Consider the following 27928-nt stretch of genomic DNA (forward strand, 5'->3'; position numbering starts at 1 on the left):
TTGGCATCTCCCCAGACACTTTCCAAGGAATTCTCCCAAGGCCCACAGCCACAAGGATTCCTCAAAATACACGTCAATGACTACTACCCCTGTTGTGATCTGGAAGCTCAGAAGAATTGACATCTGTCCACTTTCTATCTTTCAATATCCTTCTCGTGTGGTCAATAGTCGATTGGATATCTCTCCTTCCTTCTAAGTCGAGACTGCAAGCCACAAACACCTCGTGTCGATCTTCATGTGTATCAGCCTCAGAAATGTCTGTCTCTGATCGAACTCGAGTCCGGTCGCGGCTCTCCTCAGAGAACGCTGGCCCCACGACTCCAACTATGGACTCATCGACATCTCATCTGCCCACAAGTCACTCCACCGGCGAACTCTTCACCACGCCAGCATCCACCGCCAGCTCCACACTCCTCGCCCAATCCTCTCCTGACGCTTATGCTAACGACCCTTGGTCACATAAACCCCTCTCTGGCCATAACTCTGTCGACGGCTTCGAGCCAGATGCGCGCTTACAAGGAAACATCAGTTTGGTCGCTCGTTTCACTCGCCTTACGACGCCCTTCTCATGATCTTGACGCCGTTCTGATCTTTCGTACCTTTTACAGACGACTCAGCGTTGCCCCTCATCTACCACCAGGCCTTCAATGCCACCGATCCCGCCAATGGAACCGCTTCAATCGCAAATGTCCATCGAGTCCTGGCCAGCAGTGGGGTCGGCGCCAGTGCCATAGAACAAGTCCGTTGATTGCTCCGCCATTTTCACGAAACTTGTACCTGATCTCCTGCCATCATTTGCTAGATCCTCAGCGTCAGCTGTGGTCGCTCATCACGAGTATCTAAGCAGGAATTCAGTATTGCATTGGCCGCTGTGGCCTTTGCTCAGCAAGGAAGATCCCGTGAGTAACCCTTTACACCCCCAAATCTAGCCACCATCCCCTCCAAGGTTAACAAACGATCCAATGTCTATTCTCATACCATCGAAGCTGAAAATGAAAATCATCCCAGCTTTGTGACCGACTAATGACGTTTATCTATCTACGTGCAACCCTAATTGTTTTTTTTTCATTTTCTTCTATGGTTGAAGCATTGTGTGTACAGCGGATCATCTCCAGAAAGGCATCATTCCCACTCCCCACACTGGACCTAGGCACATCACTCATCAACCCTGCAAGGACACAGGCTCAACGGTCTGCGTTTCCCGAAGATCCATGGTGCACAAGTCCCTCCTCAACCATGAAGAGCCGAGCTGCCGAAGCTTCGACGAGTTTGCCATTCCTGATCGACCAGGCCGAGATCTCTGCACCCAGAGCACCCGAGCCCCGGATGAATAATCGGATCGAACCCGACCCTCAATTCTCAAATTCACGCTTCTTGCCGAACTTCAACCCTCTAATACGTGACTCAGTATCGATCAGATTGAGTTCTCCCGAGGGATGGCTTCTCAAACACAACGTCTATACGGTCGAACACGAACGGAAAGGTACCAGTGTCCCACGAAGATATAGTGACTTCGTCTGGCTCCACGAGTGTCTTTTGAAAAGATATCCTTTTAGACTCCTTCCGATCTTACCGCCCAAGCGGTTGGCCAGTCAGTCTCCATCATATTCTTTCAGATATATCTTCCTCTCCCCTCTCTTCTTACGGATACTTTGCTCTCCCTCTCCCTCTTTTGAAAAACTTCCTGATTTTGCCGGCCTCGGATTTTGGGAATTTTGGTGGACGAAATCTCCTTCAATCAACTAAAATTTGACATTAGTTTCTGGTCATCATCTTGTGGCAGGTGATGACTCCCAGTTTCTAGAGAGACGGCGTCGGGGCCTGCAGAGATGTATGAACTTCTTGGTAAACCATCCAGTGCTGTCGACGGACTCCATCCTCACAACATTTCTCAGTGAGCCCTCGGACCTAGCCACTTGGCGATCGCATTCGCGGGTCCATCTGGTTGAAGAGTCAGTCACGACTCGTCTGACGCCGGCCGAAGAGATGTCAATTCCGGAAGACCTGGACAACCATTCCGTGAACTTCCGATCTCGATTGCCGCTGATGATCGAGCATTGGGGAAGGATCTGCAACGGCTTGGAGCGGATGGTGCGTCGGAACGAGGCGCAGAGTGTGGATCTGACGAAGATCCAGTTTGCGATCGGATCGGCGCTCGAGAGCGGGCGGGCGGCGTTGAATAGTGAGCAGTCGGAATGGACCCTGAATGAGGTCCAACGGGCCGAAGAGGAGACCGAGCTCGTCGGCCAACATATCGGCAAACACGCCGAAATCATCGAGCACCGCGCCGGCCGATTGAGCCTTTCCACCCAAGAACAAATCCGAGCGCACAAGGAACTCTTCACGAACTTCGTCAGTCTCTTTGAGCGTATAGACCGGCTCAGCGGGGACGACGTAGATGAACGACTTAAGCCACGGGCGGAGTTGAACACGCGGAAGATCGAAGCGGCCCGGGAGGCGCAGAAGCCGGGCTGGGAGGACGAAGTGGATCGGCTAAAGAATCTGGTCGAGCAGGATCGCGCGGGGATCGAGTTCAAGCTTCGGAGAAGGGTCTTTATTCGCTGGTGTTTGTGGCAGGAAATCGTCCATACTCTGAGAGTCGCCAGTCTCATTCGGTTCACTTGGAAAGAATTCGTCGATCATGAGCGTCAATTTTCCGAACGCTCGGTACGAAACTGGTCCGACTTGATCGAGATCATTGATAGTGTTTCTCTCTAAACAATTGTACACTCAAAACCTTTAATTGTCCACACACATACCTTTTTTGTTCTAATCCTGTGGTTTCAGAACTTGTCTTTTTTAGTCTATTTATTTGGTCATCGTGTCTGCTCCATAATCTGCTTCATCTTTTGAAATCAAAGCCACAAAAAAAGCCTGTTGATTGTACGAAAACATAGCCCATCGCTTTTGTGATATCTGCCAACCTTTTGGGAATCGAAGCTACTGAAAAAAAGGAGTCTGGTTGCGAAACATTGAGCAGAAAATATCAACAGGGGTTCTAGCTCATCGGTAGAGCGCTCGCTTAGCATCTTCACAAGTTGTGTGCGAGAGGTACAGGATTCGACTCCCTGGTACTCCATCTCCTTTTGCATCTACTTTTTCCATATCGTTTGTTGTCTCCTTTCCCTCCGCCATTTTTTGCTGTTGTGGGAAGGAAGTTAATAAATTTCCGAAACCAGCAAGCAGCGGTACGGTAATAAGCAAGCCAGCAGCGGTCACCGTCAAATGTGAACTGTCCTTCCATTCCTTCCTGGTTCACATTTTTCCAACTGCCAACAAAATACTGGGACATTTCACACATACACCACAACCCCATGAGAGCACCAATCACTTCAGCCCTTAACACACGTTCAAAAGCGGACTTAAAATTGTCGAAATGTCTGCGTCATATTGATGGGGCTGCGAAGCACCAGCAAAAGACAAGAGCTAGTATATATTAGCGCCTATAACAGCGATCCACAAGCGGTGTGCATCATATGATATAGGGTTCGGATTTTTATCAGAGGGGTGGGGTTGATACAGCGTAACTGATATTAGAGAGAAAGAAACTACATAAAAATAATGGGATGGTGTGCACTGAAAGGGACCGGAAAAAGGGAGGAAGACACGCATGTGTATAGTAGAGAGGCCGAGAGAGACACAGAGAGAGAAACAAGGGGCAAGAAAAGAAAGAGATGAGAGGGGTCTATTTTTTGAGGCTTCTCTTCTTGTTGTGGTAACCCATTCGTTTGGCGTATTCGGCTTCTTCGATGGCCGTCAATTGGTCGGCGCCGGTCCAATTAGCCGACGAAGTGCGATGACGGAACTTGGAAGTCCTTCCTCTGAATATTTCTACAAAGCCCGACAAAAAAAGCATCATCACATTAGGTATTGCTGGGGGTGATATGACGGGACGATTTCGGGAAATTGTTGAGGATAAGGGAAGAAAGCTTACCATCCATTCTGGGAGGAGGGATCGTGCCTCCAAAGACGTCATCAGGGTTGACCTTTCTCTGGTTAGCCAAGGCCTCTCTCAAGGCGGGACTCTGAGCCCAATCGGGCAACTTAGCCTCCTTGCGCTCGTGTTCGGACTCGTCGTCGTCGGAGTACTCGGAGTCGATATCCGGGAGCTCGATGTACTCTTCCTCGACGGCGACCTTCTCCTCTCTCATCTTGCCCTTAGCAGCCGGCTGGGTAGTGGGCCTATTAACCGGATTGCTTTGGTGGGAGCTTTGGCCCGGGTTGTTGGCCTGTTGAGACGGCCCAGTGCTTTTGGGAAGCCCGCTGTGCTGCGACATTTGCGAGACCGGACGCGAGGGCGGATTGGGCTTGGCTTGTGTGCCCTGCTTCGTGCTCGTCGAGCTTCCCGCATGCACCGCTTTCGAGCCGGTCGCTTTGATAGCCGAGCCTGGTGCAATTGGCGCAGTCCGGGTAGGCAAGTATGAGGTCGTGGGTGCTTTTTGTGCACTGGAGGGGATCTTCCCATGCGTTTCCGCTGTCTGGGGCGCCTTGGCTTTCTTGGGTTCCACAGTCCGATTGGACTCATTCTCCCCCTTTCGCTTCTTGGTGGCGTCTCCGGTCATCGAGGCCTGTCGGCTTCCCGGCTGTTGTACCAGACAAGGTTAGTTTGATTGCGCAAAGACCTTAGCGGTGACAAAGAACTCACCGGCGCATGACTTGATGGGACTTTGACCTTAAACGTAGATCGAGCTTTAAGCGCCTCCTCGCGCTCTTGTTTCTTCTTCTCGACTTCTGCCATCCTGGCCTTTCTCTCATTCTCGGCTTTGGCCTTTTCTTCGGCCTGTTTTTTCTCTGCCGCCAGTAATCGTCGTTCTTCTTTCAACGTCGCTTTCCGATCCCTCTCATCTTGCTCCTATGCAATCAGGATAGGGAAAAAATGTTAGCGGAAAGGTTTCAACTAAGGTTTGACTTTTGCTGTAGTTACAAACCTTTTTGGCGGCTGCAGCTGCAAGCTGCAAGCTTTTCAGTTCTGGCTTTTCAGGCTTGGCCTTACTCGTGGTCCACGAGCTAGCGATCGCTGCGCCAGCTTTGAAGACGCCCATGAGACCAGTCGATGCAGGAGAGCTGGGTGTTGCTGGAGCATTCCAGGCCGTTTTAGCCTTCTCCGATTGTCCAGGATTACGCTGATGAGGATATCAGGCAAAAAGAGATGAAAGTAAACATCAGCTCCAATCAATACAATAATAATCAAAAAACAAAAATCACATGAGCATAGTAAGCCTTTTACTAACCTTGCTGGATTCCTGGTTTCGCGAATCTTGTTCATGATCTGAAGTATTGAAGATCTGCTTGGCCTGTGAACGGACAATTTCCACGGAGGGCTCTCCATAAGTATCGTCATCATTGCTCGCTTCTTCCTCTGCCTCAGACTGCTTCTCGTGATCTCCGTTGTCTTCACTAGATTGGTCGGAATTTTCATGTGGGTCGTCCATCTCGTGTTGCTCGGATAGTTTGCTGCTGGCAACCGATCGGCAGTCTTCACCTTCCCCATCATCTGTAGCCGTTCGAGCTTGAGGATCGGCATGCTCGGATGCTGCGGAATTGGAAGCGGGTTCAACACTCCCAGAGGGCGGGTTTCGAGTAGACTGGTCCAGCACCGTTGTCGGAGGTGGCGAAGTGCTGGCTCCCACGGCTCCTCTCAAGAACGCCAGATGCTTACTTTCTACTTTAGTAGTGGGTAAGACCGACGCCATTTCAGTTGGGGAGGAAAGGCCGTTATACTGACCGACGGTAGCCAGGGGACTGATGCGAGCCTCTGGGGCCAATGGCTTGATCTTTGCCTCATGGGTGGCCACCATATGGCCGACCACACTACCACTACTAGTACGTTTCCTCTGCATTTTCGTCTCCGGTTCTAGTGACTGAACACTGCCGGCCCCACTTAGTGAAGCCTCAGGGCGCATCTTTTGGGATGCCGATAGCTCAACAGGGCGGATCTGACTCTGATGAAGATTGATTGGTTCCGTCAGAGGATGTGAAGTTTGAATCTTGGATGAAGTCGGGATTTCAATTGGCGCGCTGAAATCTCGGTAGATATTGTGGGGGTTAGTTCGTATTCCGCTAGTCCTGTCTCTGTCGATTTGCTCGCCAGTACCTATGTTGGTGCTGCTAGAAAAGGCTGGGCCTTTTGTGGTGGACACCGCCGACGGCAGAGCCTTGGAGAGGGAGAGTGCGTTGGGCTGAGTGACGAGTGATGTACGTGGGTTGACGTTGAGAGGAGCATCTGCACTTGGAGCCGAGGGATGATGGTGCACGCGTTCATGCATCGCGCTTTCTCGCTGTATCTTAGACAGTCTACTCTTGAGGTCCTCCATCCCTTTTTTAGCCGGGGCACCAGTGGTTGATGATCTGACGTGCATCATTCCAGGATTATGAGATCGACTCATCTTAGCATCATGAGATTCGGAGGTGTGATTGAATCCAGCATCTGTAGACGTTCGCTTCAATCCTGACCGCCGAGGATGCTGTGCATCGATTGCCGAAGTGGGCCGTGTTAGTGAAGACGCTAACGGGTTGTCAGCTACCAGACTCTGTTGGGCCGCAGCGGATTGTAGATTCGACAGAAGATTGATGGGCTTGGACAAGTCTTCGAGTGGAGAACCGGAAGCCCCGCTCTTAGTCCTTTCGCTCTGAACAGCAATTCCCAAGTTGGAAAGCGCTGCAGGAGTCTTGAGGGGTTTGTGTTGGGTCCAGGTGGCACCACTAGGCTTACTAGACCACTGGCTGTGCGGCGATTGAATGACGGACGAGCGCGCGTTCCCGGGAGTAAACAAATTGGATGCGGTTGGATGGCCGGGGGTACGAGTTTGGTGAGCTGCCAGTTTGTCTGAAAGGGAAGGCCCAACCGAGGCATACAAATTGCTTCGAAGGCTTGACGGATTGTCTGCCAACGGAATTTCTACAACGGTATCAACATGCGATTGAGTAGGGACTGTTTGCTGAGGCAGTGACTGCTCCGCCTTTTCATCGGATTCCTGTTTGACCATAGTCGCAGCCGTGATATGGCTAGATGATGGTTGAAAGCTCTCGTTGTGACTTCCTTGTGCTTGGCCAGAGTTTGAAGCCAACAATGTGGGTTCATTGACTGGGACAGTGGCTGGGTTTTCTGGAGTAAGAGGTCTGTTGACCACAGCTGGTGAGACATTAGATACTGTCGAGGGCGCAGTAGAATTGAAAGGGGTTGAATCCGATGGAGCTTTGATTGGTTTAGGATCAGATGTGCGGACGTCGACAATGCTTGAGGTTGCTGCTTGAGAAGGCGAGTTGTTTGTGTTGGATATCTGGGCGGAGTGGAGCGCCTGAGGAGGGATGGGGTCAGAATCGAAGCCAGCCGCGTCAACCGAGTTTGTGTCTGGAGCCGATGGCGAGTCTGACGGCAAAGGTGGTCGATGAGACTCATCAACACAAGCCTCAAGATGTTCAGTATGCGTTGACGCGTGCTGAGGAGGGGGAGATTGGGGCTGGGGTGGTTGAGTGGTAGATTCAGACTGAGAGATGGTGGGCGGAGTCTTGGATTGGGGTGGCGGAGTAGCTTTCTTTAGGGGTGACGATGTGGAAACTTGATCTGCTTGTTGCGTCGGGTGCGAGATTTGTTTCGGTGGGGGCACAACTTCCAAGGCCGATTTGGCAGAGAACAATGATTTGGGCATCGGTGGTGCCTCAGCGAGATGATGGTGATCGTCCTCCTCTTCTCCTTCTTGGATAGCAGACAATTCATGACCAGCTGCGGCAAAGACATCGTTAGAATCCGTTGCCGACTCATGACTCGGCTCACTTTCTTCAAGTTCCGAGTCTTGCTGAGGAAATGGACCAAGTGCCTTGATAGTAAAGGGGTCTGGATGATCGGCTTTCTTCTTCGACGAAGACGGCACTGAAAAGATTGCGTCCTCGTTTGTTCCGATTGGTCCAGATGATAAGATTTGTGAAGAAAGAAGCGAGTCGACCGAATTCCAGAAGGGCGGGGGCGGCTTAGTTTGATCGGCCGAGATGAGGGTGGAACTGCCAGCAGTTTTTTTAACAGGAGACTCGTATTGGTTATCAAGCGACGAAAGTTCCTTCTGTAGGCGCGATTCGATTTCTATGTGGGGATAAAAAACCAAGACATGTTTAGCTAGATGCCGTTTTTTCTTCTAAAAATAAAATAAAAGCACCTCGTTTTTCTTTCTCAAGCTGCTGATTGATGATTTCTTGGATATCTTTGCTGTTTATGTTGAGATGAGATCGTTTGAGCTCAGAGAGTGGGTGAGCTGAGCCAGATTGGTCGAGGTGATTCAATCCGATGTGGTCTGGCTTGGATACCTTCTTGGAGAGTCTTTTGGTCCGTTTACGGGATGGGGTCTTGATTATACCGGCCATAACAGCTCTAAGAAGGCAAAGAAAATAGATGAGGACCAGCGGGAAAGGACGTGTTTTTTTTTTCTTCTCATGTGGTGCTTACCGCGTGCCTGTTTTCTTTTCGGTAACCTTGGTCAAGGTCTCTGTGATTTCGCTGAGATGGTCTTCGAGCCATTTGTGCTGGTCTTCATAGAGTGAGCTGACTTGGTTTTTGATCTCTGAGGCGTAGTAGGAGCATTTCAATCGGATGTCGTCGGGTAGTGCTGATCCAGCGGGGAGAGTGTGAGAGGAGGGATCCATTCCGAGCCGCAATCGACGAGGCGATGGGGTGGCTGGTGGAAGTTGTTGGGTTAGGACTATGTAGTCTACAAGACAGGGACTTGGTTTGCCTGAGTTGGCGAATATGTTGAGTAAAGTGGTGGGGAGGAGAAGAGCGGTCAACAGGCCAGCCTGAGTTCGCCACCCGCTGAGCAAACACTGCGCCCACCTCGCTGATTACATAATCCCAGTGCGATCGACCAACTCAAACACTCACACGCGACGCGCCGAAACTCAACCACAGTACTCCCACTCCAGTACTGCGATCCAAAATTATTCACGAACACTCCTCAACCTAGAACTTGCAGAGCCCGTTTTCTCGCTGTTCGGCTCAGCCCTGCAGATTGGAAAGAATATTGCAAATAACATTTCAAGTGACTGCCATATTGCAGCTATGTATACTCGCTGATTTTTATCAAGTTGCTCACGCACCATTGCTAAAAGCTTCAGGGAAACCAATTTATGCACATTTATCTGTCCCCTCCAATTTTCATGCTTCTAGTAAGAAGTTACAAACACAATTCTTTTTGGGAAAAATGAAGCAAATGGTCGGACGACTCCCACATGTCCGCTGAAGTTGGCCAACAAGTCCCAAAAAAGAGGACTGGTGGACGCCGGGGAGCTGGTTGAGAAACGGTGCTGCGGGCGTAAACAAACTTTGGGAGTTGTTTGACCAAAACTTGGGAGTCATTTTCCCAATGCTCTATTTATTTACATCCGAATCAACTTTCAGATTTATAGGCATTACATAGACTACAGTGCCCTGCTATATCTCTATGGTCCGATATTTGCGGCTACAGAACCTCTCCTGCTCTCTCATGGAGAGGCTTGGTGGAGCTATTGTGCAGGATAAGTCTCATAGAATGAGCTGCTGAGTACCAACAATGGGAACAGAAAGATCATGTAGACGGAGGGTGCAAAACTCTGATGTAAAATGGAAAGGAGATCTTTGCGCAATGATGCCTGAATTTCTAGCAGTCCTGGACTCTTCACTTTCACGGATGTACAACAACAATTAATGCTCATTCAGATGGCCCAAGAAGATAAAAGCATATTACAGTAACTCCTCATCTCCCTTCGCCAATACATGTCAACCATGAGAAGAAAATAGAACGACTTCAATAACTACCTGCAATTCCGCTATATAGTCCTTCCCAGGCTACAGGGACCAGATCTCGCGGGTGAGGAGGTTTCGCAGCAACATGACCGCCGGCCAGTTCCCAAAAGAACACACCCCCCAGTCCCCGCTGGCGGACGAACTGAGTCTTCCAAGTCATGCTGGTGGGAGAATCATATGAACACCATTCTTTTCCGTCATATGAATAGGCCACTCCCAGTTGACTGTCATGATATTCAGTCGCGTTGGGTCGAGGAAGCGTCTATGGGTATACAGAACCGTACATGATCAGCTTCAGTCCTTTTCTCCTTAGCAGGCTGTGATTCTATCTCACATTGTACATGTGGGTGCCTTCACTTGTGGCCTCTTCCTGGGGCCCACATACACGCTCATAGTGGTGTCCACATATGCCAGTTTTAGTGATGAACGAGCGGGAATACATCGGGACTCCAAGTATGAGCTTATGTAGCGCCACGCCGCGTGAATGATAGAACTGGACCGTCGATGCTGCCGAGAGACCCTTGCCATTGTGGGGGTGAAGCGGGGCATGATGATTCAGTGTTTTATCCCAACTCCCGGATGCATCATAGGTCATTAGATAAATCCTGGAATCATAGTTTTATCACATTTATACAGTGTGAGACTCGTCAGGGTCAAGAAAACACATGGGTGGGGCAGTTCAGCTCTGTTGGAGAGAATAAGATGGTGCTTACCTATCAAGAACCTCGTTCATTTCGCGAAGTGGTAGATGAGTAGCGGACCATTCGCCCATGCTGGTAGCAACTGATAGTAAATAACGTTCTTGACGACCAAGTTCATGAGCCAGCTGATCCAGAGTCGCTCGAGTATGACGGAGTAACTCTAGCAGACCGCGCCCTTCGGCCGTGTTTTCGGGATGCTCGTAATCTAAGCAATCAAATGAGAAGCAAACCAAGCGACCCCACCATAAGTTTTCCGGTGAAGCGCATGCCGAAAGGGGGGCAAAAAGCATGAGAAAGCAAGCTTCACCAACGTCGATCCCGTCAAAGCCGTACTTTCTGCAGAGTTCTTTACAATCATGGGCAAATTTACGCATGGCGTGTTCCGACTTGATGATCCGTTGGAAACTGCTCGTGATCTCTGCTCCTGCACCGCCGACCGAGAGCTGGCACCGCAGTTTAGTGTTTCGATATTTCATGATTGCAATCTCACCCAGATTGCCCTGTGTCGAGTGGACTTGTTCGCGTTAGCAAAACAGCGGGCCGAATGGATCACGGAGGACTAGTATCTATCGATCCCAAGTCAGCGAAACCCACGTACTTTGAATCCCGGATCAAACTCTGGACTCCCAAGAGAGGGCTCAAACGGTTTCTCAATATCGCCCCAGGGATCCGACAAGGACACCTCCCCGCTTGGACTGATCTTGGCAAACGCATACCTACAAAAAAAGGTAAATACGAATGCAAACGCAAAAATAGACTGATTAAATTTGTTCGGTGTGTTTGAAACGAAGCCCGACCGAGAATAATCAGTGTGAAGACGCACAAGATTGTATTTAGGTGGTAGTAGGCTGCGTGGGAAGGCGGAAAGGGCGGCTTGGAATACACGGTCCTGAGGGGAGGGGCCAGTGAAGTCACCAGGAGTCAGAGATGAGCTGTTGAGGTTTCTAGGAGCAGCTGCCGGGGATTATATTACCAATTCGCATAGTAACTGTTCCGGCACGCAGATGGAGCGTGAGCAACAGCGTAGGTTAGTGCTTCGCTGGAGCCGATGGTCAGAGGATGCCGTACTTACCCTCCAAGCACTGGTTCTGGGGGGTTTTGTGGTCCGGTCGATTGGGCGTGGGTCGGCCGGGGTGGTAATGGAGGCTTGTGGCCCGGACGGGTGTGGACTGGGGTATGCGGGCGTCAATCAGCTTGGTTCTGTTCCTTCTCTGGCTTGGCATGTGGAGCAAACAGATGAGACTTACATGGGATTTTGGGGGCGATGTGATTGATGAAGTTCTTCATGTCTGTGGATGACGTTTGTTTGCAGCACTTGGGGCTGGGCCCGCGATTTATGTGCGGAGGAAGGGTGAGCTCAAAGCCCAGGGTTGGCTGTAGATGGATGATAGGGCATCCATCCATCGCCAACTCGTTATTTTGCCCACCAGCACAGAACCATGTCGCTTCAGAGGATGATGTCCTCAAAAGATCTGTTCCGAAAACATCCAACTGAAAGACCTTTCGTAATTCAAATCCCCTTTAGAACTCTCAAGACGCACGTCACTGTCGTGCCCTTGGGCGATGCCCTCCCGGTGCCGAGGCCGGGGAAGGGGCTTGGCATGTGCAAGGCTGTGTTTGAGCATCCTCCCCGTTTTTCACATTTCAGTATTTGAGAATCCATCCCGCCCGCTTGGTGCTGCCTGCCCCCCCATCTTGCCATCTCGCCAATCAAATCCCGAGCTCTTTCATCACTCTGCCATCTTCATTACGACTATTCACGAGCAATGGCCTCAACTTACAAGATCGTCACTCTTCCCGGAGATGGTATCGGTGCGTCGTATGGGCTGAACGGGCCACTTGTGCTGGCGAGAGGCTGATGGAGATTTTGCAAGGCAGGCCCGGAAGTCATCGAACAAGCAACCCGAGTCTTGGATGTCATCTCGGAATCTGGAAAAGTCAAGTTTGAAGTGGAAGCTTGCGATTTCGGCGGCATTGCCATCGACAACCACGGTAACCCACTCCCACCCTCCACCCTCCAAGCATGCCAAGCGGCCGATGCAATCCTCCTGGGTATGTCCATATCAGTTCCTACTTAACTCGGTGTACCAGGCGCATCACTCACATGCGACTTACGTACTTAATCTTTCTATCTATGGCCTGTCGATCAAAGGCTCGGTTGGAGGACCGAAGTGGGGTGTAGGCAAAGTGCGACCTGAGCAAGGCTTACTAGAGCTGCGGAAAACCCTTGGCCTATATGCCAACATTCGACCTGCACTGTTTCCCTCCGAGTCGCTCGTCCAGCTATCGCCTCTCAAAGACTCGATCGCCTCTGGAACCGAGATCATCGTGGTACGGGAACTGATTGGAGGAATCTACTTTGGCCAACGAACCGAGGCAACCTCCTTCGAGGCCGACGGCGGAGAGGCCAGCGTAGCGAAAGATGAGTGTTCCTACAGTGTCGCCGAAATCCAAAGGATCGCACGAGTGGCAGCTTTCTTGGCCATGACCACATCACCTCCCATGGCCGTTCATTCGGTCGACAAGGCCAACGTTTTAGCAACTTCTCGTCTATGGCGAAAGGTCGTCACCGATCTGTTTGCCAAGGAATTCCCTCAACTGGCCTTGGACCATCATCTCGTCGATTCAGCTGCCATGTTGATCTGCTCCAATCCTAAGAAGCTAAACGGAATTGTGCTGAGTAAATTGCGCTTGTTTTTTTTTTTTTTTCTGAATTCTAGCTATGGCGGGTTGTTGACTTACCATGTTTCCGCGACAGCCGAAAACCTCTTTGGCGATGTTCTCAGTGACGAGACATCTGTGATCCCAGGCTCACTTGGGCTTCTTCCCTCAGCTTCCTTGGCCGGAATCCCAGACCGCAAGTCGAAATGTCTAGGAGTCTATGAGCCAATTCACGGGTCTGCCCCTGACATCGCTGGCCGCGGGGTCGCCAATCCTGTCGGTACGATCCTTTCTGTCGCGCTCATGCTGAGATACTCCTTGGGTCTCGATCGCGAAGCGGAGCAAATCGAGCTCGCCGTTCGTCGAGTTTTGGACTCTCCAGAAGCAGGTGGCCATGGCTTACGAACCGCTGATCTGAAAGGACAAGCATCAACCAAGCAGCTGGGTGATGCTGTGGTCTCAGCTCTCAAAAACATCCTATCTCCCTGATCAAGCTGCCCACTTTCACTAAACCTACGCATTTTCCGAAAGATCGTTGTGCTTGCATATGTAAACGTATCTTGGTTAATGCATACACATATTTCATCCTTTTCCCCATCGAGCTTGACAAAGCCTCTCTGGAGGAGAGCCCCGCAGGGTCTCTGTGCCTCGCGCGAAGGGCGAGCCTCCGACTAGGTTCGTTTCCCCATAGCCCACAAAAATTCAAGTGGCAGTGAACACCAACCGCATACTTTACAAGGCTAAAACCTGCCCTCCCTATCTGCAGTGAGATCGTAGGCAGACATCACTCATCTGAGTTTTCAACCCACGTTAGTAGATGAAGTACTAACCCCCGTTAGTAGATGAAGTACTTCTCACCTGGCCCGATGCATAGCTATGGTGAAGGGCTGCCTTTGAATAGCCTGCGGCCGGCTTAAAAGAAATATTGGTCAAATGGAAAATTTATTTCCAATCGAATGGTTTACAAAAAAATACACAGCGACTCTATTGATGTATTTGTCACTGATAATACATGAAGCTCAGCTTACATAGGAAACTCTATTAAAATCATAATGGTAACCGCGTATTCATGGTTGGCCTGCTTCTCATGATAGTGGTTTGCAGTTCAGGGGCATCTTTTCCTTGAGGTATCAAGGCGTCCTGATGGAAGAAAACGAAGAGATGCCCGGCTGGATATCGATCAGGCTGCAAGAAAGCTCTTGAACTCTGATGTCAACGAAGGTGTTTGTGTAGAGACGATCTGATAATCGTACTCTTTATGGTAGTTGAACCACGCGGCGGAAACGTAGTTCTTCAGCTCGGATCTGGCCGAGGTCACTTGAGAAAGCCATGAAAGTCGGTCGGCAGGAGTGCCTGCGTAGCCAAGCCTGATCCCAGAAGCAAGTTGTTAGCTGGGGCCAGTTAGATATCTCTCCTGCAATCGTCGAAGAGTCACTCACCCAGTCTCGCCAATGGCAAACATACGCCCATCGACGGCATATTTATCATGGAATTCCTTCATCGTGTCGAGAAATTCTTTACCAGTTTGAAGGGATTTAGGATAAAAGTCTATTCCAACCAAGTCAACAGTGGACATGTCATCGGGGGCATACTCGGCGTAGTTCTCGGCAGTGGAAATATTGGGCGACCACCACATCTTCACGTCAGGAGCAATGCTTTTGCATGCAGCAGCGACGGCTGCCCAGCCTGCTTTGAAATCCGCAGCATTACCGACGTAGGTCCCATCGGTTTGGTAACTAGAAAGCAAACGATTCATTCAAACAAGAGCAAGCAAAGCATAGTTGTGAGCACAGGTGGGTTCTGCAAGCGGTCATTTATGATCGGGGCTTACTAGTTCATCTCATGGGCAAAACGAAGCCAGACTGGTATTCCCTCGTCAGTGAATTTCTTCATTACTTGGGCACTTCATAAGATGGGTATGACAAGCAAAGTATCAGGACCAGTTAAGCCAGCGTTGGAAAGGAGAGAAGATGGAACTTGCATTGCTACAGCTTGACTATTATCCGAGCTGGTTAGTCCTTTCCAACCCTGAACTGGCATCACCGCCGGCTGGAACACAGCCTTCGAAGCTTTCACGTCATCCAGGACCGCAAGGAGTTGAGAGCCATCAAAGAGCGTCCCGCTGACTGCTTGCCCATACCAGCCGTAGGTGGAAGATGTGTGTCCGATGGCAGAGTTGATCGAAGCCATGGTCTGCCTAGTTCCTCCCGCATCACCACCGTCTGGAAGAAATCCAAGACTGACGGGAAGAACTCACTATTAGGGAGAATCTGGCACTTACTCGAAGGAAATTCAGTGATATGCAAGGACTCACTAGATGCCCGCATGATTAAGACTGTTGGCGTCTAGACCCAAGACTGCCGTGCTGGTAGATGCAGTGCCTGATGAGACAGGGACAGAAGCGGGAGTCGGCGAGGCCGGTTCTGCCGTGGAGTCACCGCTGACATTCACTGACGCCGAGATGGGCAAAGCCGATGATGCGGTGGAGTTTGGCGAGGCTACTGGCACAGTCGAGTTTGGCGTAGCCACTGGTACGGTTGAGTTTCCGATACCAGTCTGGTTGGTTTCCGCCACGGTCTGGGGGGTGGACTGACGCCCGGCAGACCTCGCAGGTGATCGACTGATACGCTCATGATCTGGGCAGGAAAAGAAAAATAAGGCGTGGTTGGTTAATAACTACACCGGGTACAGCTCACGGTAACCAATCGTGCACAACACTTTTCCTCGAGCATGATAACACAGGGACATTTGGGTAAGGATAGAACGCACCTTTTCTATGGCGATGTCGTCGACTGCTCGAAGAGGCATGCGACGTGGCTCTTGTCGAGCGACTTTCAATCGAAAAGTCGTCACAAATGGCGCCCAGCACCGCTAAGAAAGTTACGAAGAACGTGAAGAGAATCATATCTAAATAATTAATTTTGGCTCTAAAGGGTGGAATAGGTGTTGCCGCAAAATACCCTGCAAATGGGGCACTTCTTATAGGCCGATGCACACCTCTTAGGTCATTATAATGCACATGTTGACAAGTAGATACTGAGAGATGGTCAACCGGATTTTCTGGGCAGGTCCAGAGAATGTTGCCGTTCGCCCAAGCAGATGTCCTATAAGCACTAGTGGGTGTGTTACAAAGAAGATCTAGAGTCTGCAGCAGCGATCGATGATTTCATCATCTGTGCTGGTGTTTGCCATCTTTGCCCTCTGTTTTGCTCGTCAAAGAGCCGGACGGGTTGCATTTCCAGCGACTACTATGAGGGTCTTCGTGCATCGACATCAGTACACCGACCCAGCGAGCAGCATGATCTCGCGTCTCCCAAGCTTTGTGACGAAAGCTTCGACATAATCTTTGCCGTTAGCAACAAACGGGAACACTTCAACCCTTGAGATATCCCGTGCGGGATATCCGGCAAGCAATTTGCAATGTCCGAGGGGGCATCCGGGATATCCGGCATAGGTCCACAGATCACGCCAGATATCCGTGATCCAAGTGTCTCAAACCTGCGGATATTTCTGGATCCCACATTCCTATCACATTCCTATAGTTATAGGGATGGCAATTGGGCCGCCCAAGCCCAACCGGGTTCAGGCTTTAGCTTTTTGGGGAAATTTGTGATGTTGGCCCAACCCAACAGACCCACAACCATAGTTGGGTGTGCATGTGCTGCCCCTGTGTGCGCTGTGAGAACTCCTTTGGGATGGGTTGGCAGTCCTTTGAGGGGGAAATAACAATATGATATTCCAGCTAAGTAATACTACTGTTACGGGTGGTTTGAAAGACCTGCCCCTCTATTATACTACAGAATTCTGACAACAAATTTATTTATTGTTGTGGCGTGACTTTTATGACGGAGAAAACTTGTATGTAGTAGTCTCTATCAGACCTAGAGCAGTTTTAACAAGGACAAGATGCGTATACAACCTCTATATGGCGAGATGGGCAAAGAATATAATCAAGTGAGAATATGTTTTGTTGGGTTTTTAATGGTTTCAGCAGAGGGAAATGATGATGGAGTGTGGTATGAGATTTCTATGTTAATGTATGATGACTGTGTCTTCCGTGATGATGGCAAAATGATGACTGGTGACCACTGAGCTGGGGTGCCTGGGTCATGCTGGAAAAATGGTGGGAGGAGGGCCTCCTTATATATTCTTTTCTGAGTTATTTTTGCTGGTGAGGGCTGCACTCGAGGCATTTCTGCTGGTGGTGACCCTGTGGATTGCACTGCCTTCTGCAAGGGGTGCATAACTTAAACTGATGTTCCGCATGACAATGTGTGATTTGTACTTTTTAAGGCAAAGTCCACCTAGGTTGGTTGCACTGCCAAAGTGGAGGCTTTCTGACCGCATGCATTGATGTAAGGTCCGTGCAAATCTGTTGAGTTGTTGAGTGGAGGCCTAGTCAATGCAGTTTCCAACGCGCAGGTTGCGTGAGGTGATCTGTAGCTAATGGTGGAGGCCTGCCTAACTAGTAAATCTAACTATACTCTTCTATATATGCATGCCTTTTATGATTTATATGAATTTCCACCTGGGTGTGGCCTGTACTAAACCTATAATTGTAACCAAATTCTAAACTAAAAGAGCTAGCTGGGTAGTTGAAGTGAGTGACTAGGGTTAAGTTTCTATTTAGAATCTATTTCTCTAATAATATTCTATCATATGCTAGTATTGTAGGCTGTGAGTTGAGGTTTTGGCAGTTTTGTTGCGCGCAACAGATCTGGATCACCACAGCGCCCAGGTGGCTGCCGGTGGTGGGCTGATGATAAGTCACCAGATTGATGTTAAACTAGGTAACTTAGTTGTGTTCTTGTTCCTTCTGTTTTCTCTGCTACATCTAAGGTGTTCAAAGTTGAAATCATAAAATTTTCATTACATAAAATCATAAAACTTTCAAATGATGATTTTATATGTACCATTTTAGAAAGGTTGCTCTAATTTGAGTGTTTGGGTGTACATATTTTTTTCAGCTTAGAATTTTATTTTTATGGTGTTGTGATTTTATGCAAGTCACCTTTGAACACCCTAATCCATGTTCAATCAGTTTCAAACACATTTCATGTTTTTACATTTCACCTGAGTCATCTTTCCATCAAACTTGCATCAAGACTGCACATATTAAGCTACACTAAGCTTTGTAGCTTTGTAATTTAGCAGTTTTTGGGGCTGCTGAGCTAATCTTACAATGTAGCTGATAGTAATCTACAATTACAGCTACAAAGTTTTTTGAGAAAAAGTAAATTTTAGCAGACTAATACTACAGCTAAAGCTAATAGCCTGGAAATCCAGTGGCTCTGATCAGCTATAGCTTCTAGCAGAGCTAATGTAATTCAGCGTAATATGTGCAGTCTTGCCTGCATTGTGTCACAGTCCACTGGCTCAGGTGCAGTGTCTGTTCTTTATATTGGCTGTTTTCTTTCCTCTTTCTATGGCTGATGTGAAATGAATCTGATCCTTCTACAACCACTCCCATTCAACCCTACATCATGTCTAGTGATGGCTCAGCCCCAGTCTAGCTTATCAATTGACTGGATGTTTGACTTTGACCACAGAGTGGAGGACTTCCTGTGGGCTTAAATACTTGATCTGGAGGGAAAGGCTCAACCTTACTGACACCAGGGAGGGATCTGTTGCACTCTATAGAGAGTGCCAGACCATAATTTTGTCAGTTGCTTGGTATGATGTGAGTTCAATGTCAACTGTAACTTTGTTCAACCTTCTTCCCAATACAAGGGTAACTGCAGGTGAAGTTGTTGTGAAATGACATGTCACTCAATGTCAACACATCATTATCTCTCTGTTGAATTTTACACAAACCCGCGCGCGTACATTTGTGTGACACAATTTGTCACATAAAACCACACAGTTTACATGGTTTTGTGATAGTTGGCCCCACAGCGCCAAAGTCAAACCGTAGTACCAGAGCAAAATCAGACCTACCACTAGAGCTGACACTTTGCACCCGGGTACCCGCGGCGGGTCTGGGTACCTGCCTGAATTTTGACCCAGAATAGACACCCGCACCCGCTGGCAGTTACCTGTGTACTTCCATGGGTACCTGCCCACAGGTACCTAGTACCCGCCAATGGTCACTAGGGGCAAGCAGAGCTGTGCAGAATGGTGATTTGTGCGCAGGTACCTGCCTGAATTTGGACCCAGACTGGAAACCCGCACCCGCACCCGGCGGATACCTGCGCACTTCCACGGGTACCCGCCCGTGTACCCGCCAACGGGTTATAGGGACCAGCTCTACCTCCCACAGTATCACTACACTCCATCTAAAGTTTTAAGCATGTGTAATAGAAACAAATTAAAAAGAGCTGGCAGCTTTTTGGTGTGTGCCCTGAAAATAAATACAAAAACAGTTTCAGAGAAACCTACTGGGTATGGGTTTCCAAAGAGTTCAAAAATTGGGATAATTGAAATATGAGAAACCTTGGTCAAGCTTGAGGATCAAGTAAACCTTATCATTAAATTGGCCTAGTTTTCAGCATAGGTATGGCATACATCTACACAGACGTTGCACCACACATTTGGTATGATTCCAGTTCTTATAAACTTACTTTGTGGCAGACATGAGACTGCCTTCCAACCAGCCTCTAACTGAGATCCAACCAAATCTATGACTGATTTCAGAGATGGAACTTGCACACAAGTGCCAAGGAAACTCCCATGGTGACCACATTATGAAAAAGACTTTTAAAGTATAGCAACTTCAGAGGATCAGCCAACCAGTGGATGAATCCTAGTGAGTGATGTATTTCTGCCATTATATTAATGGGCAAGGAGAGTGTTTTGAAATCAAATTTCTATTCCTCAAAAACAGGGAAAAATCTAGGAAAACCTGTGTAACATGCAATTTGACTCCCAGCAATATGAAATGTGAAAATACCGGATTTATTTTTCCCTAACAATTTTACAAAGTGATGGAAAATTTAAGAATTTTAAATTCTGAAGTGTGAATAGCTTATCATTTGGGAATATGCACCTTGTTTAGTACAGGACTACAGATTGTACAATTATCATACCTTTACCCACAACTTACTCAAAAATGCAGTTTTGAGAGGCACAAGAAAAATCAAGGCAAAAGAGGTTGGATTGGTGGATATCAACAGGCACTTCAATATCCCCTTGCTTCCAAAACCAGATGGAGAAAAAATATGACAGCTTGTCTGAGAACTCCAAGGTGAAAATTCAATTCTTAAATGCTCACAAACATCTCAGCTTGGGTTATGTATGCCTCTTGTCTTTGAGATTTATTGTCTTCACATATTTGTCATATCTATTTCCTGTGTATTTCCTCCTGCACAGAGGATTCCTTAGTCACAGGTACCTTTTTTCCATGTGCATGGTGCAACAATGTGGTGTTTATTGCTCTTATCACTTTTTACTTAAGTAGCACAGGATGTCATATAAGACTTTGGTACTGCAGTCCTACTGTATCCAGAAGATTCAATTATTTGCTGCACAACAGCAGGATTGGCACGCACATGTGAGGAAAAGTGTTAAAAGAACTTTGTGTCTGGGGGCTTGAAGGTGGGCACAAGTGAACTATGGGCGCGCAGGGAAACTTGGATTGGTTATGTATCCTCCCAAAGTCCCCCGATGTGGTGTGCCAAATCTGTTTCAAGTATCAAATTACATAAAGTGATGGTTGAATACATGAGAAGGAGATATATTCTTAGATTTATTATTGCATAATTAGATTCTGAAGGTCATTTAACCCCTAGTCACTCACTTGAACCACTAGGATAGCTCCACTCAGTCAAAAGTTATTTGCATTAAAAGGTTTTGTCATAACATAATTACATAGTATAGGATTATAGTGATAGTACATATTATTTCATCTAGGCACAAGTACATAGTTAGGGTGTAGTTTCTACAGGTGCACACATGTACCCCTGTATGGTCGCATGACATCATCAATCACATGTTGGATCACACATTTATCAGAAGGCTCACTAGCTAAAATCCCTCAACGGAAGCTTCCATGCAGCAAAAATCCCTCACAGGAGAAGTCACACCAGCATAAATCCCTCAACTGACTTCCCCACAAGCAAAAATCCCTCACATTTTACTATATAAGGAGCCCTTCCTCCCCCCTCATTTGAATTCAGCATGTGAATAGCAGCCACCAACCAACCAGTCACTCATTCATTTAACAGTGCAATCTCAAACATCCACTCACCCAACACCTGTGATCATAATCAGGTTCTTAAATCGCTTGTGTCATTGCACATCATCTGCATTGTTTGATCTAAGTCTGATAGAGACTACTACACATAGTGATCTCTATCAAGGTTTTGCCACAACAATAAATAAATTTTGTTGTCAGAATCCTTGTGTAGTACAATAGAGGGGCAGGTCCTTCAAACCACCCATAACATAAATATTGCTCAACTGCAAATATCATATTTGTTATCTCCCCCTCACAGAACTGCCACCCGTCCCAAAGGAGTTCTCACATCTGGTGTCCCAACAGTGGCCTACAACCTTCAGAAGATTGACAAGTCAACTGATGGATCCCTGCAACTGACACATAATAGCAATGAACAAGTGAAGGATTCAAATGCGGAGTCTCACCTCAACATAACATTTGAAGATATGATCTCAACTGATGTGATCTTAACAGAGGTGATCTTAAGTGATGTGATCTCAACAGATGTGCTCTTAACCAAGGTGCTCTCAACCAGAATGTGATCTCAACCAAGGTGATCTCAACCAAGCAGAATGTGATCTCAACCAAGGTGCTCTCAACCAGAATGTGTTCTCAACCAAGGTGCTCTCAACCAAAATATGCTCTCAACCAAGGTGCTCTCAAGCAGAATGTGATCTTAACCAAGTCATCTTCACCTCCACCTTAAACACCAATCTAACTCCACCTTAACTCCATATTAACCCCATGGATCATCATCCAGTAAATTTGGTATCAATCATGCTAGATGGATGGATCAAGAGAGCAAGAGTCAATCACACCCACGGGGTCCATCAAGACCTTAAACTGATTCCATAGTTGTGAAGAGGAAAAGGGTCCATCATGACCATAAACTGATTATATAATTGTGAAAAGAATGGTCCTGCATGACCATAAACTGCAACTCCAATCAGCTAGGACCTTTATCAACATGAATTGCTGGATCAAAAGGAATAGAAATCAGCAGCTATGCCGAGGACTTACTGGCACAACCAAGACTGAAATGAATGAAGAAGAAAATAATTATGGCTCATACGGGATATCCTATCTCAATCTTCTAGACCAAGTAGTTTATCAAATTGACAGACATGGAAACGTGGAGAGACACCCAAGGAGGTAAAATATTGGATGACATTTGGCCCTTTGTTATATAAAATAGAAGTATAGTTAGGCCTTAAAAGGAAGGCGATGTAATGGAATGGAATCTGTCAGAAACATCAACCACATTCCTTTTCTTTGGGCCAATGACAGTGGTACGGAGTTACCAGGAGAGCGTTAGGATCCTTTGATTCGGGAGTGGCAGAGGGGGAAAAGGTTTACCTAGGACATACATATACTAGAATTTGAAATAACAGAAGGAGACTAGATCAGAAAATAGAATACCTGTTTGGATTTGAATCAACACCACACCAACAACTTATCTGAGGAACACAAGGAATAGGAGAGAAGGATACAAAATTTGGTAGAAAAAACAAGGATTTACCACAAAATCCATGGACTAGAATTTCAGACAGGCATGACAAGACAGAAGACGGGATGAAAAATTTATATCATGGAGAAGAACAGAAGACACAACATGGGACATTCATCAATTTCATTTTTGAGGAAGGTAGGTTATTTCCACCCTCAGGTTTGGGCAAACCTGAGGGTGGACATTGGCAAGTCGCTGGTACATGTACTGGGACTTGAGGAACAGTGTTTACTGTTCATCACACTAGGGAAGACCCAGCTGACTCCCAGTACATGTTGGCCATCATGCTGGGCCTATCCAAGCCTCGTAGGCAGTATAAACTGCCCATCAAGATCAGATAGGCCCAGATCAATGACCAGCAGGTGCTGGTTGTTGGGCTAGGGCTTCTCTGGCTCAATGGCAAGCACAAACTAGTCTTGAGTTGGCAGAGGCCGCGCTTGGTGACCAAAATGCACTGGTCATCAGCACCCTGGCTCTTTGAACTCAAACTCAAATCAAAATTATTCATCAAGCCTGGGAATCCCTTGCGCAATGACCAGCAAATGCTGGTCATCTATCTGGGATTTCACAAGCTCAGTACATGGCGGGCGTGTTTTGCCATCAGGGGGACAGAGATTTCCTGTACTTGGGACTCTGTTTGACCCACAAGTGGTTGACGACATGATGGCGGGGCGTACAATGTCTGCCAAAGAGCCGGCAGGCACACCGGTCAGATGGCCGGTGTAATAGCAGTATCAATGACAGCAAACAGATCATCCACACGACCAGGGCTGTCTTGATGACAACAGAATGGGTGGCATTGTGAAGAGCCCCCCACATGCCATAACCTTAAACACCGACCCCCAAGGTTGGTCATAGGTGGTAGAATACTGGCACTCAGACCCGGGCAGGCCGCAAGCCCAATTGGCAGTCTTATTGATGAACGGCAATGATTTTTACTTTAGAAAATTGGTTTTATTACACAAACTCAACAGGCAAAAAAATGTTTATGTACACCAAGGTGATCAGCAACTACAAACATGACACATAGACTATTACAAACTTTTTGAGCTTATTATCCGCAATAACGGGCCGATAGGCAAACAAAAAGAGAGCAAAACCAGGGCAAGAGATGAGGGAGGAGTGAGCAAGGAAGGAACAATGGAGGAAGGAGCGATGAAGCAATGGGGGCAGGAGCAAGAAGGGAGGATGGAGGAGGCAGAGAGGGGAGGAGGAGCAATGGAAGGAGGATGGAGGAGGGATGGAGGGAAGAGCAAGGAGGGATGGAGGGAGGAGTGAGAAGCGATGGAGGGAGGAGGATGAGGGGGGGGCTTGAGCCTTGGGAGGACAAGAGCATGCCTTTGTACTCTCAAAGTCAAGAAGCAGGTGACTTCACCCCTGCTGTTCAAAGTTGCCCCAAGGACTTGTGCACAGGACCGACTGCCATCTGCCCAGGAAACTGACCAAGTTGAGCAGCTCCCAACAGGTCTGGCATCATCACCGATAATATTTGGTCATGATGCCGGTCTCTAGCAAAGCGGACGTGGTTTTGCCAGGGTTGGGTCCGACCTCACGTCCTGGCCTTCAGAGATGGGGCAGCCCGTTGTCTGCGGGGCCCTAATCAGGCAATTTGCCATCATCTGGGGTCATTTTGGAATCAATCCTGCCTGCACGTTCGCTGGAAAGGCTGGATTGTCCTTGATTGCTCCCGCCGTGTAGGCAGTAAATGCTGTACACTGAGCTCCAGCTGAATGGCCAGTACATGCTAGCTGGTGAGCTGGGACTTTCCTAGTGCAATGTGTGGTTCATGCAGGCTCACCAGGCTGAGAAAAGCTTGGGTCCACCACCATTATTTGCTTGTCATTGAGCTGAAATTTTCACATGCCAGTGCCCCGTAATCAAGTGGATGGTGTCTCCATTTGATGGCCAGTACATACTGGTAATTGAGAGGAGAAAACCTCTATTTGATGGCCTTACAAACTGGACATTGAGCAGAGGATTTCTCCAATCAATGGCAAGTATAAATGGTCATCAAGTGAAGCTCTCCACTCCATGAACAGTAAACAGGCTCATCAAATGGATTATGTCTTGACTTGATGGCATTCCAAATCACCATTGATTGGAGGTTGTATCCACTCAATGCATGACCATACTGGTACTCAAGTGGAGGGTGATTTCCAGTACACACCGGCAAGTGGAGCCTGAGGATCCCTATATGTACCAGCAATTGATTGGAGAATCCCAATAGTTGAGTTTAACTCACCGTAACACACAAGATTGGATATGGAAAAACTCAGTATGAGCTCAGTATAAACATACAGCTGACCCACAATTGAGCTACACATGAAGAAATGGTTCACATATGGAAGACTTCCAGAGAGAAATTATGGTCTGGCACTCTCTATAAAGTGCAACAAATCCCTCCCTGGTGTGACTGGTGAAAATATATTCAGATTGTGTTTTCACTAGCAAACAAGATTTATCAGATCCCTCTGAATAAAAGCATTAGGCAATGAGAGCTTGGAGATCCTTGTTTTTTGTAACCAACCTTTACCGCAAGTCTCTGAGTTGACTCAACATGGCAGGTTCTAAAGATGTCATCAGGTACCTCTTTGCGGGTACCTTGTGTCCGTGGGCAGGTACCCGCCAGCAGGCAGCAGGTACCTGTTTGCGGGTACAGGTGCGGGTGTGGAAAATACCCCCCCGGGCACCGGTGACCCTGGAACATGTCACATGTATGTATGTGGCCCCCAGGGCCCAGATATCCACAGCACCCACCCACTCTGTCCGGACTCCGCACCAAATCATAATACACACCTTTGCCATGGGGAACAGTAGAAAGCGCCGCAAGGAGACCGAATCATCACTATCCAGTTCCCCAGCCCCATCTAAAGAAACTGTCAACAAGGATTGCAATCGAGGAGGACACAATATCGGCAACAATTCCAACGTTGAACATCTGCCTACAGGTTCCGAACATGTCGCAAACGTGCTCACGGACAAACAAGAGCTCAGTAAGCCACTCGCTCATCTAGTATACACATTCTATAAGCATAATTTGATTTTTTGTCTGCCTTTGAATATTCCAGGAAAGGCGCGACGGGTTCATAAGAATCAACTCAGCGGGTGCTATGCATTTTTTGATCCCCCTATACTTGCCGACCAAAAGGACAAAAATGGTCACCCAATGATCGCTTATCCGTGTAAGACGTCAGTTGGTTTTTTATTTTTGTTTTTCTCCTTAAAATCTTTGTGAATGTATCTAACTCTATTGGTGTACCTTTTCCTAGCTGTGGCAGCAAGATCCACCAACCAATTTACAAGACATCGCCAACAAACCTAGCAAAACATGTTGCCAGCTGCACCAAGAGGGAACGTGAGTCACAAGGGAATCAGAAACTTGGCACCATGGGGGTATCAGGAACGGGTGATATTGACCCACGCGAGGTGAATGCATCATTTGCTTTTTTCATTCTTCCTTTCATCGACTAAAGTCAATTATCTGGTAGGTCCCCCAGCTTTGTGCCATTTGGTGTGCACAAGCAGCGTGACCATTTACTTTGCTCGGAGAAACATCACATCTTGGACTCTTACATCCCATGGTCGTCAAGAATCTTCCAGCGCGCAGAACAGTCTCGAATGACATTGCAAAGCTATATACGGCTGTACAAGAGTCACTAATTGAATCATTCAAGGTAAGCTTGATCTCGTGTGCCTGCTCTCGGATTTGATTTGATCAAAATGACTCGTAACCTTTGTCTTTTCAGCATCATAAGGGTGCCATGTACCTCGGGCTTGACGCTTGGCAGTCTCCCAATGGGTTCAACATCTTAGGAACAGTTCTATATCGGTTGGTTGAAGAAGACAAAGGTGGCTTCCACTTGGATGCCGTGCCGCTTGACTTTGTAAGGTTGCAGAAGAGCCACACTGGCATTTACTTGGCCGAGACCGTCCAGCTTATTGTCGAAAAGTTTGGCCTGAAGGACAAGGTAAGTTCTCAAGACTCACACATCTATATACTCATCCTCTTCTGTGTAATTTCACTGATTGATAATTCTACTCATTTAGATTCATGGAATTGTCACGGACAATGCATCAAACAACCGCACTATGATTGAAGAGATCAAAACTTACCGGTGGCCTCGCTTCAAAGGTGAAACCCAATGGGTTTGTTGTTTTGCTCATGTACTCAATTTGATTGCCCAGATCATCCTGAGACCCTTCGGAAGCCACAAGAGAAAGAAGAATGTTGATCCAGTCTTAAACTCTGATAGCGAGGCATCAGACAAGGAGGAAGAAGAACCTGAGGATCGAGATGATCAGATCCGACTGTAAGTTTTTCTTATCCGCTGATAATCCTTCAGTGATTTCTAAACTGAAGGGACTGGTCACCGGTTTGATAGCTTGACCGGCGACTATCCAGATGGCGACAAAGACAACAACCATGATGAGGATGATAGTTCAATTGTCAACGATTCGGTACTGGCGGCCGAGCTCATTGATGATGAGGAGGTGGAACTTGAGGATGACGATGTAAATGACTTAAGTGAGGAAGAGCATGATGATCAATACACATCCAAATCATGCAAGAAAACGTTAGCCAAGGTAAGCCCATCTTTCTAGTTTCTGCTAACAAATCAGCCAATCACTTATATTTATTCAAATTGTTTAAATTTAGTTTTGAGCGATTTCTAGGAAGCTGAACAAGTCACCAAATTCAAAGGCTAACTTTGTGGAGATATGCCAAGATCTGGAGTGCTTGAGGCCGCATAACGTTGGCCGTGACGTCCGTACTAGGTGGAATTCAACCATGACTCAATTGGCTAGTATCGTGCGATGCTCGGAAGCAATGTAAGTTCATCTTTTGCTGCTTGCATTTCCAACCCAAGGAATTGATAAGTGTGCCTTTGAAGCCTTGAGTGGCAAAAAGACAGAAGGCATGGCCTATCTTGAGAATACCACATCAATGATGATGATATTTCCTTAGCTGCCGACCTTGTTGAGGTACTTGAACCATTTTATGAAATTACGCTGCAAGTATCAGTCCGTGGGGCCGCTCGAATATTGGACATTGTTATCTTTATCAACCAAATCACCTGTCATCTCTCTACCGTCATCTCTGATAAGAAAAAGTACCCACCAGCTTTGCGGAATGC

General features: G+C 47.7%; 5 protein-coding genes across 5 annotated transcripts; 2 read left to right on the forward strand and 3 right to left on the reverse strand.

The window, feature by feature from the left end:
• Positions 1-326: 326 nt before the first annotated feature.
• Positions 327-2718, forward strand: PtA15_2A778 (uncharacterized protein; the record flags this gene model as incomplete). Its single annotated transcript, XM_053166833.1, has 5 exons — positions 327-528; positions 609-739; positions 803-899; positions 1088-1591; positions 1760-2718. The coding sequence occupies 5 exons, from the start codon at positions 327-329 to the stop codon at positions 2716-2718; spliced, it is 1893 nt and encodes a 630-aa protein (XP_053018016.1).
• Positions 2719-3685: 967 nt separating this feature from the next.
• PtA15_2A779 (uncharacterized protein) lies at positions 3686-8634 on the reverse strand (the record flags this gene model as incomplete). The annotated part of the gene is made up of 7 exons (XM_053166834.1): positions 3686-3831; positions 3935-4583; positions 4646-4852; positions 4929-5123; positions 5232-8077; positions 8151-8362; positions 8438-8634. The coding sequence occupies 7 exons, from the start codon at positions 8632-8634 to the stop codon at positions 3686-3688; spliced, it is 4452 nt and encodes a 1483-aa protein (XP_053018017.1).
• A 1136-nt stretch (positions 8635-9770) lies between these two features.
• On the reverse strand, positions 9771-11874 carry PtA15_2A780 (uncharacterized protein; the record flags this gene model as incomplete). The annotated part of the gene is made up of 9 exons (XM_053166836.1): positions 9771-10031; positions 10104-10374; positions 10483-10675; positions 10778-10970; positions 11069-11186; positions 11294-11359; positions 11444-11458; positions 11543-11639; positions 11718-11874. The coding sequence occupies 9 exons, from the start codon at positions 11872-11874 to the stop codon at positions 9771-9773; spliced, it is 1371 nt and encodes a 456-aa protein (XP_053018018.1).
• Positions 11875-12236: 362 nt separating this feature from the next.
• PtA15_2A781 (uncharacterized protein) lies at positions 12237-13620 on the forward strand (the record flags this gene model as incomplete). The annotated part of the gene is made up of 4 exons (XM_053166837.1): positions 12237-12282; positions 12349-12522; positions 12623-13150; positions 13229-13620. 4 exons carry the CDS (start codon positions 12237-12239, stop codon positions 13618-13620), a joined length of 1140 nt encoding a protein of 379 aa, XP_053018019.1.
• A 691-nt stretch (positions 13621-14311) lies between these two features.
• On the reverse strand, positions 14312-16431 carry PtA15_2A782 (uncharacterized protein; the record flags this gene model as incomplete). The annotated part of the gene is made up of 7 exons (XM_053166838.1): positions 14312-14498; positions 14571-14867; positions 14963-15034; positions 15113-15370; positions 15446-15767; positions 15901-16244; positions 16418-16431. The coding sequence occupies 7 exons, from the start codon at positions 16429-16431 to the stop codon at positions 14312-14314; spliced, it is 1494 nt and encodes a 497-aa protein (XP_053018020.1).
• Between the last annotated feature and the right edge of the window lie 11497 nt (positions 16432-27928).

This window comes from Puccinia triticina, chromosome 2A (genome assembly GCF_026914185.1).
Source record: "Puccinia triticina chromosome 2A, complete sequence".
Classification (NCBI taxonomy): domain Eukaryota; kingdom Fungi; phylum Basidiomycota; class Pucciniomycetes; order Pucciniales; family Pucciniaceae; genus Puccinia; species Puccinia triticina.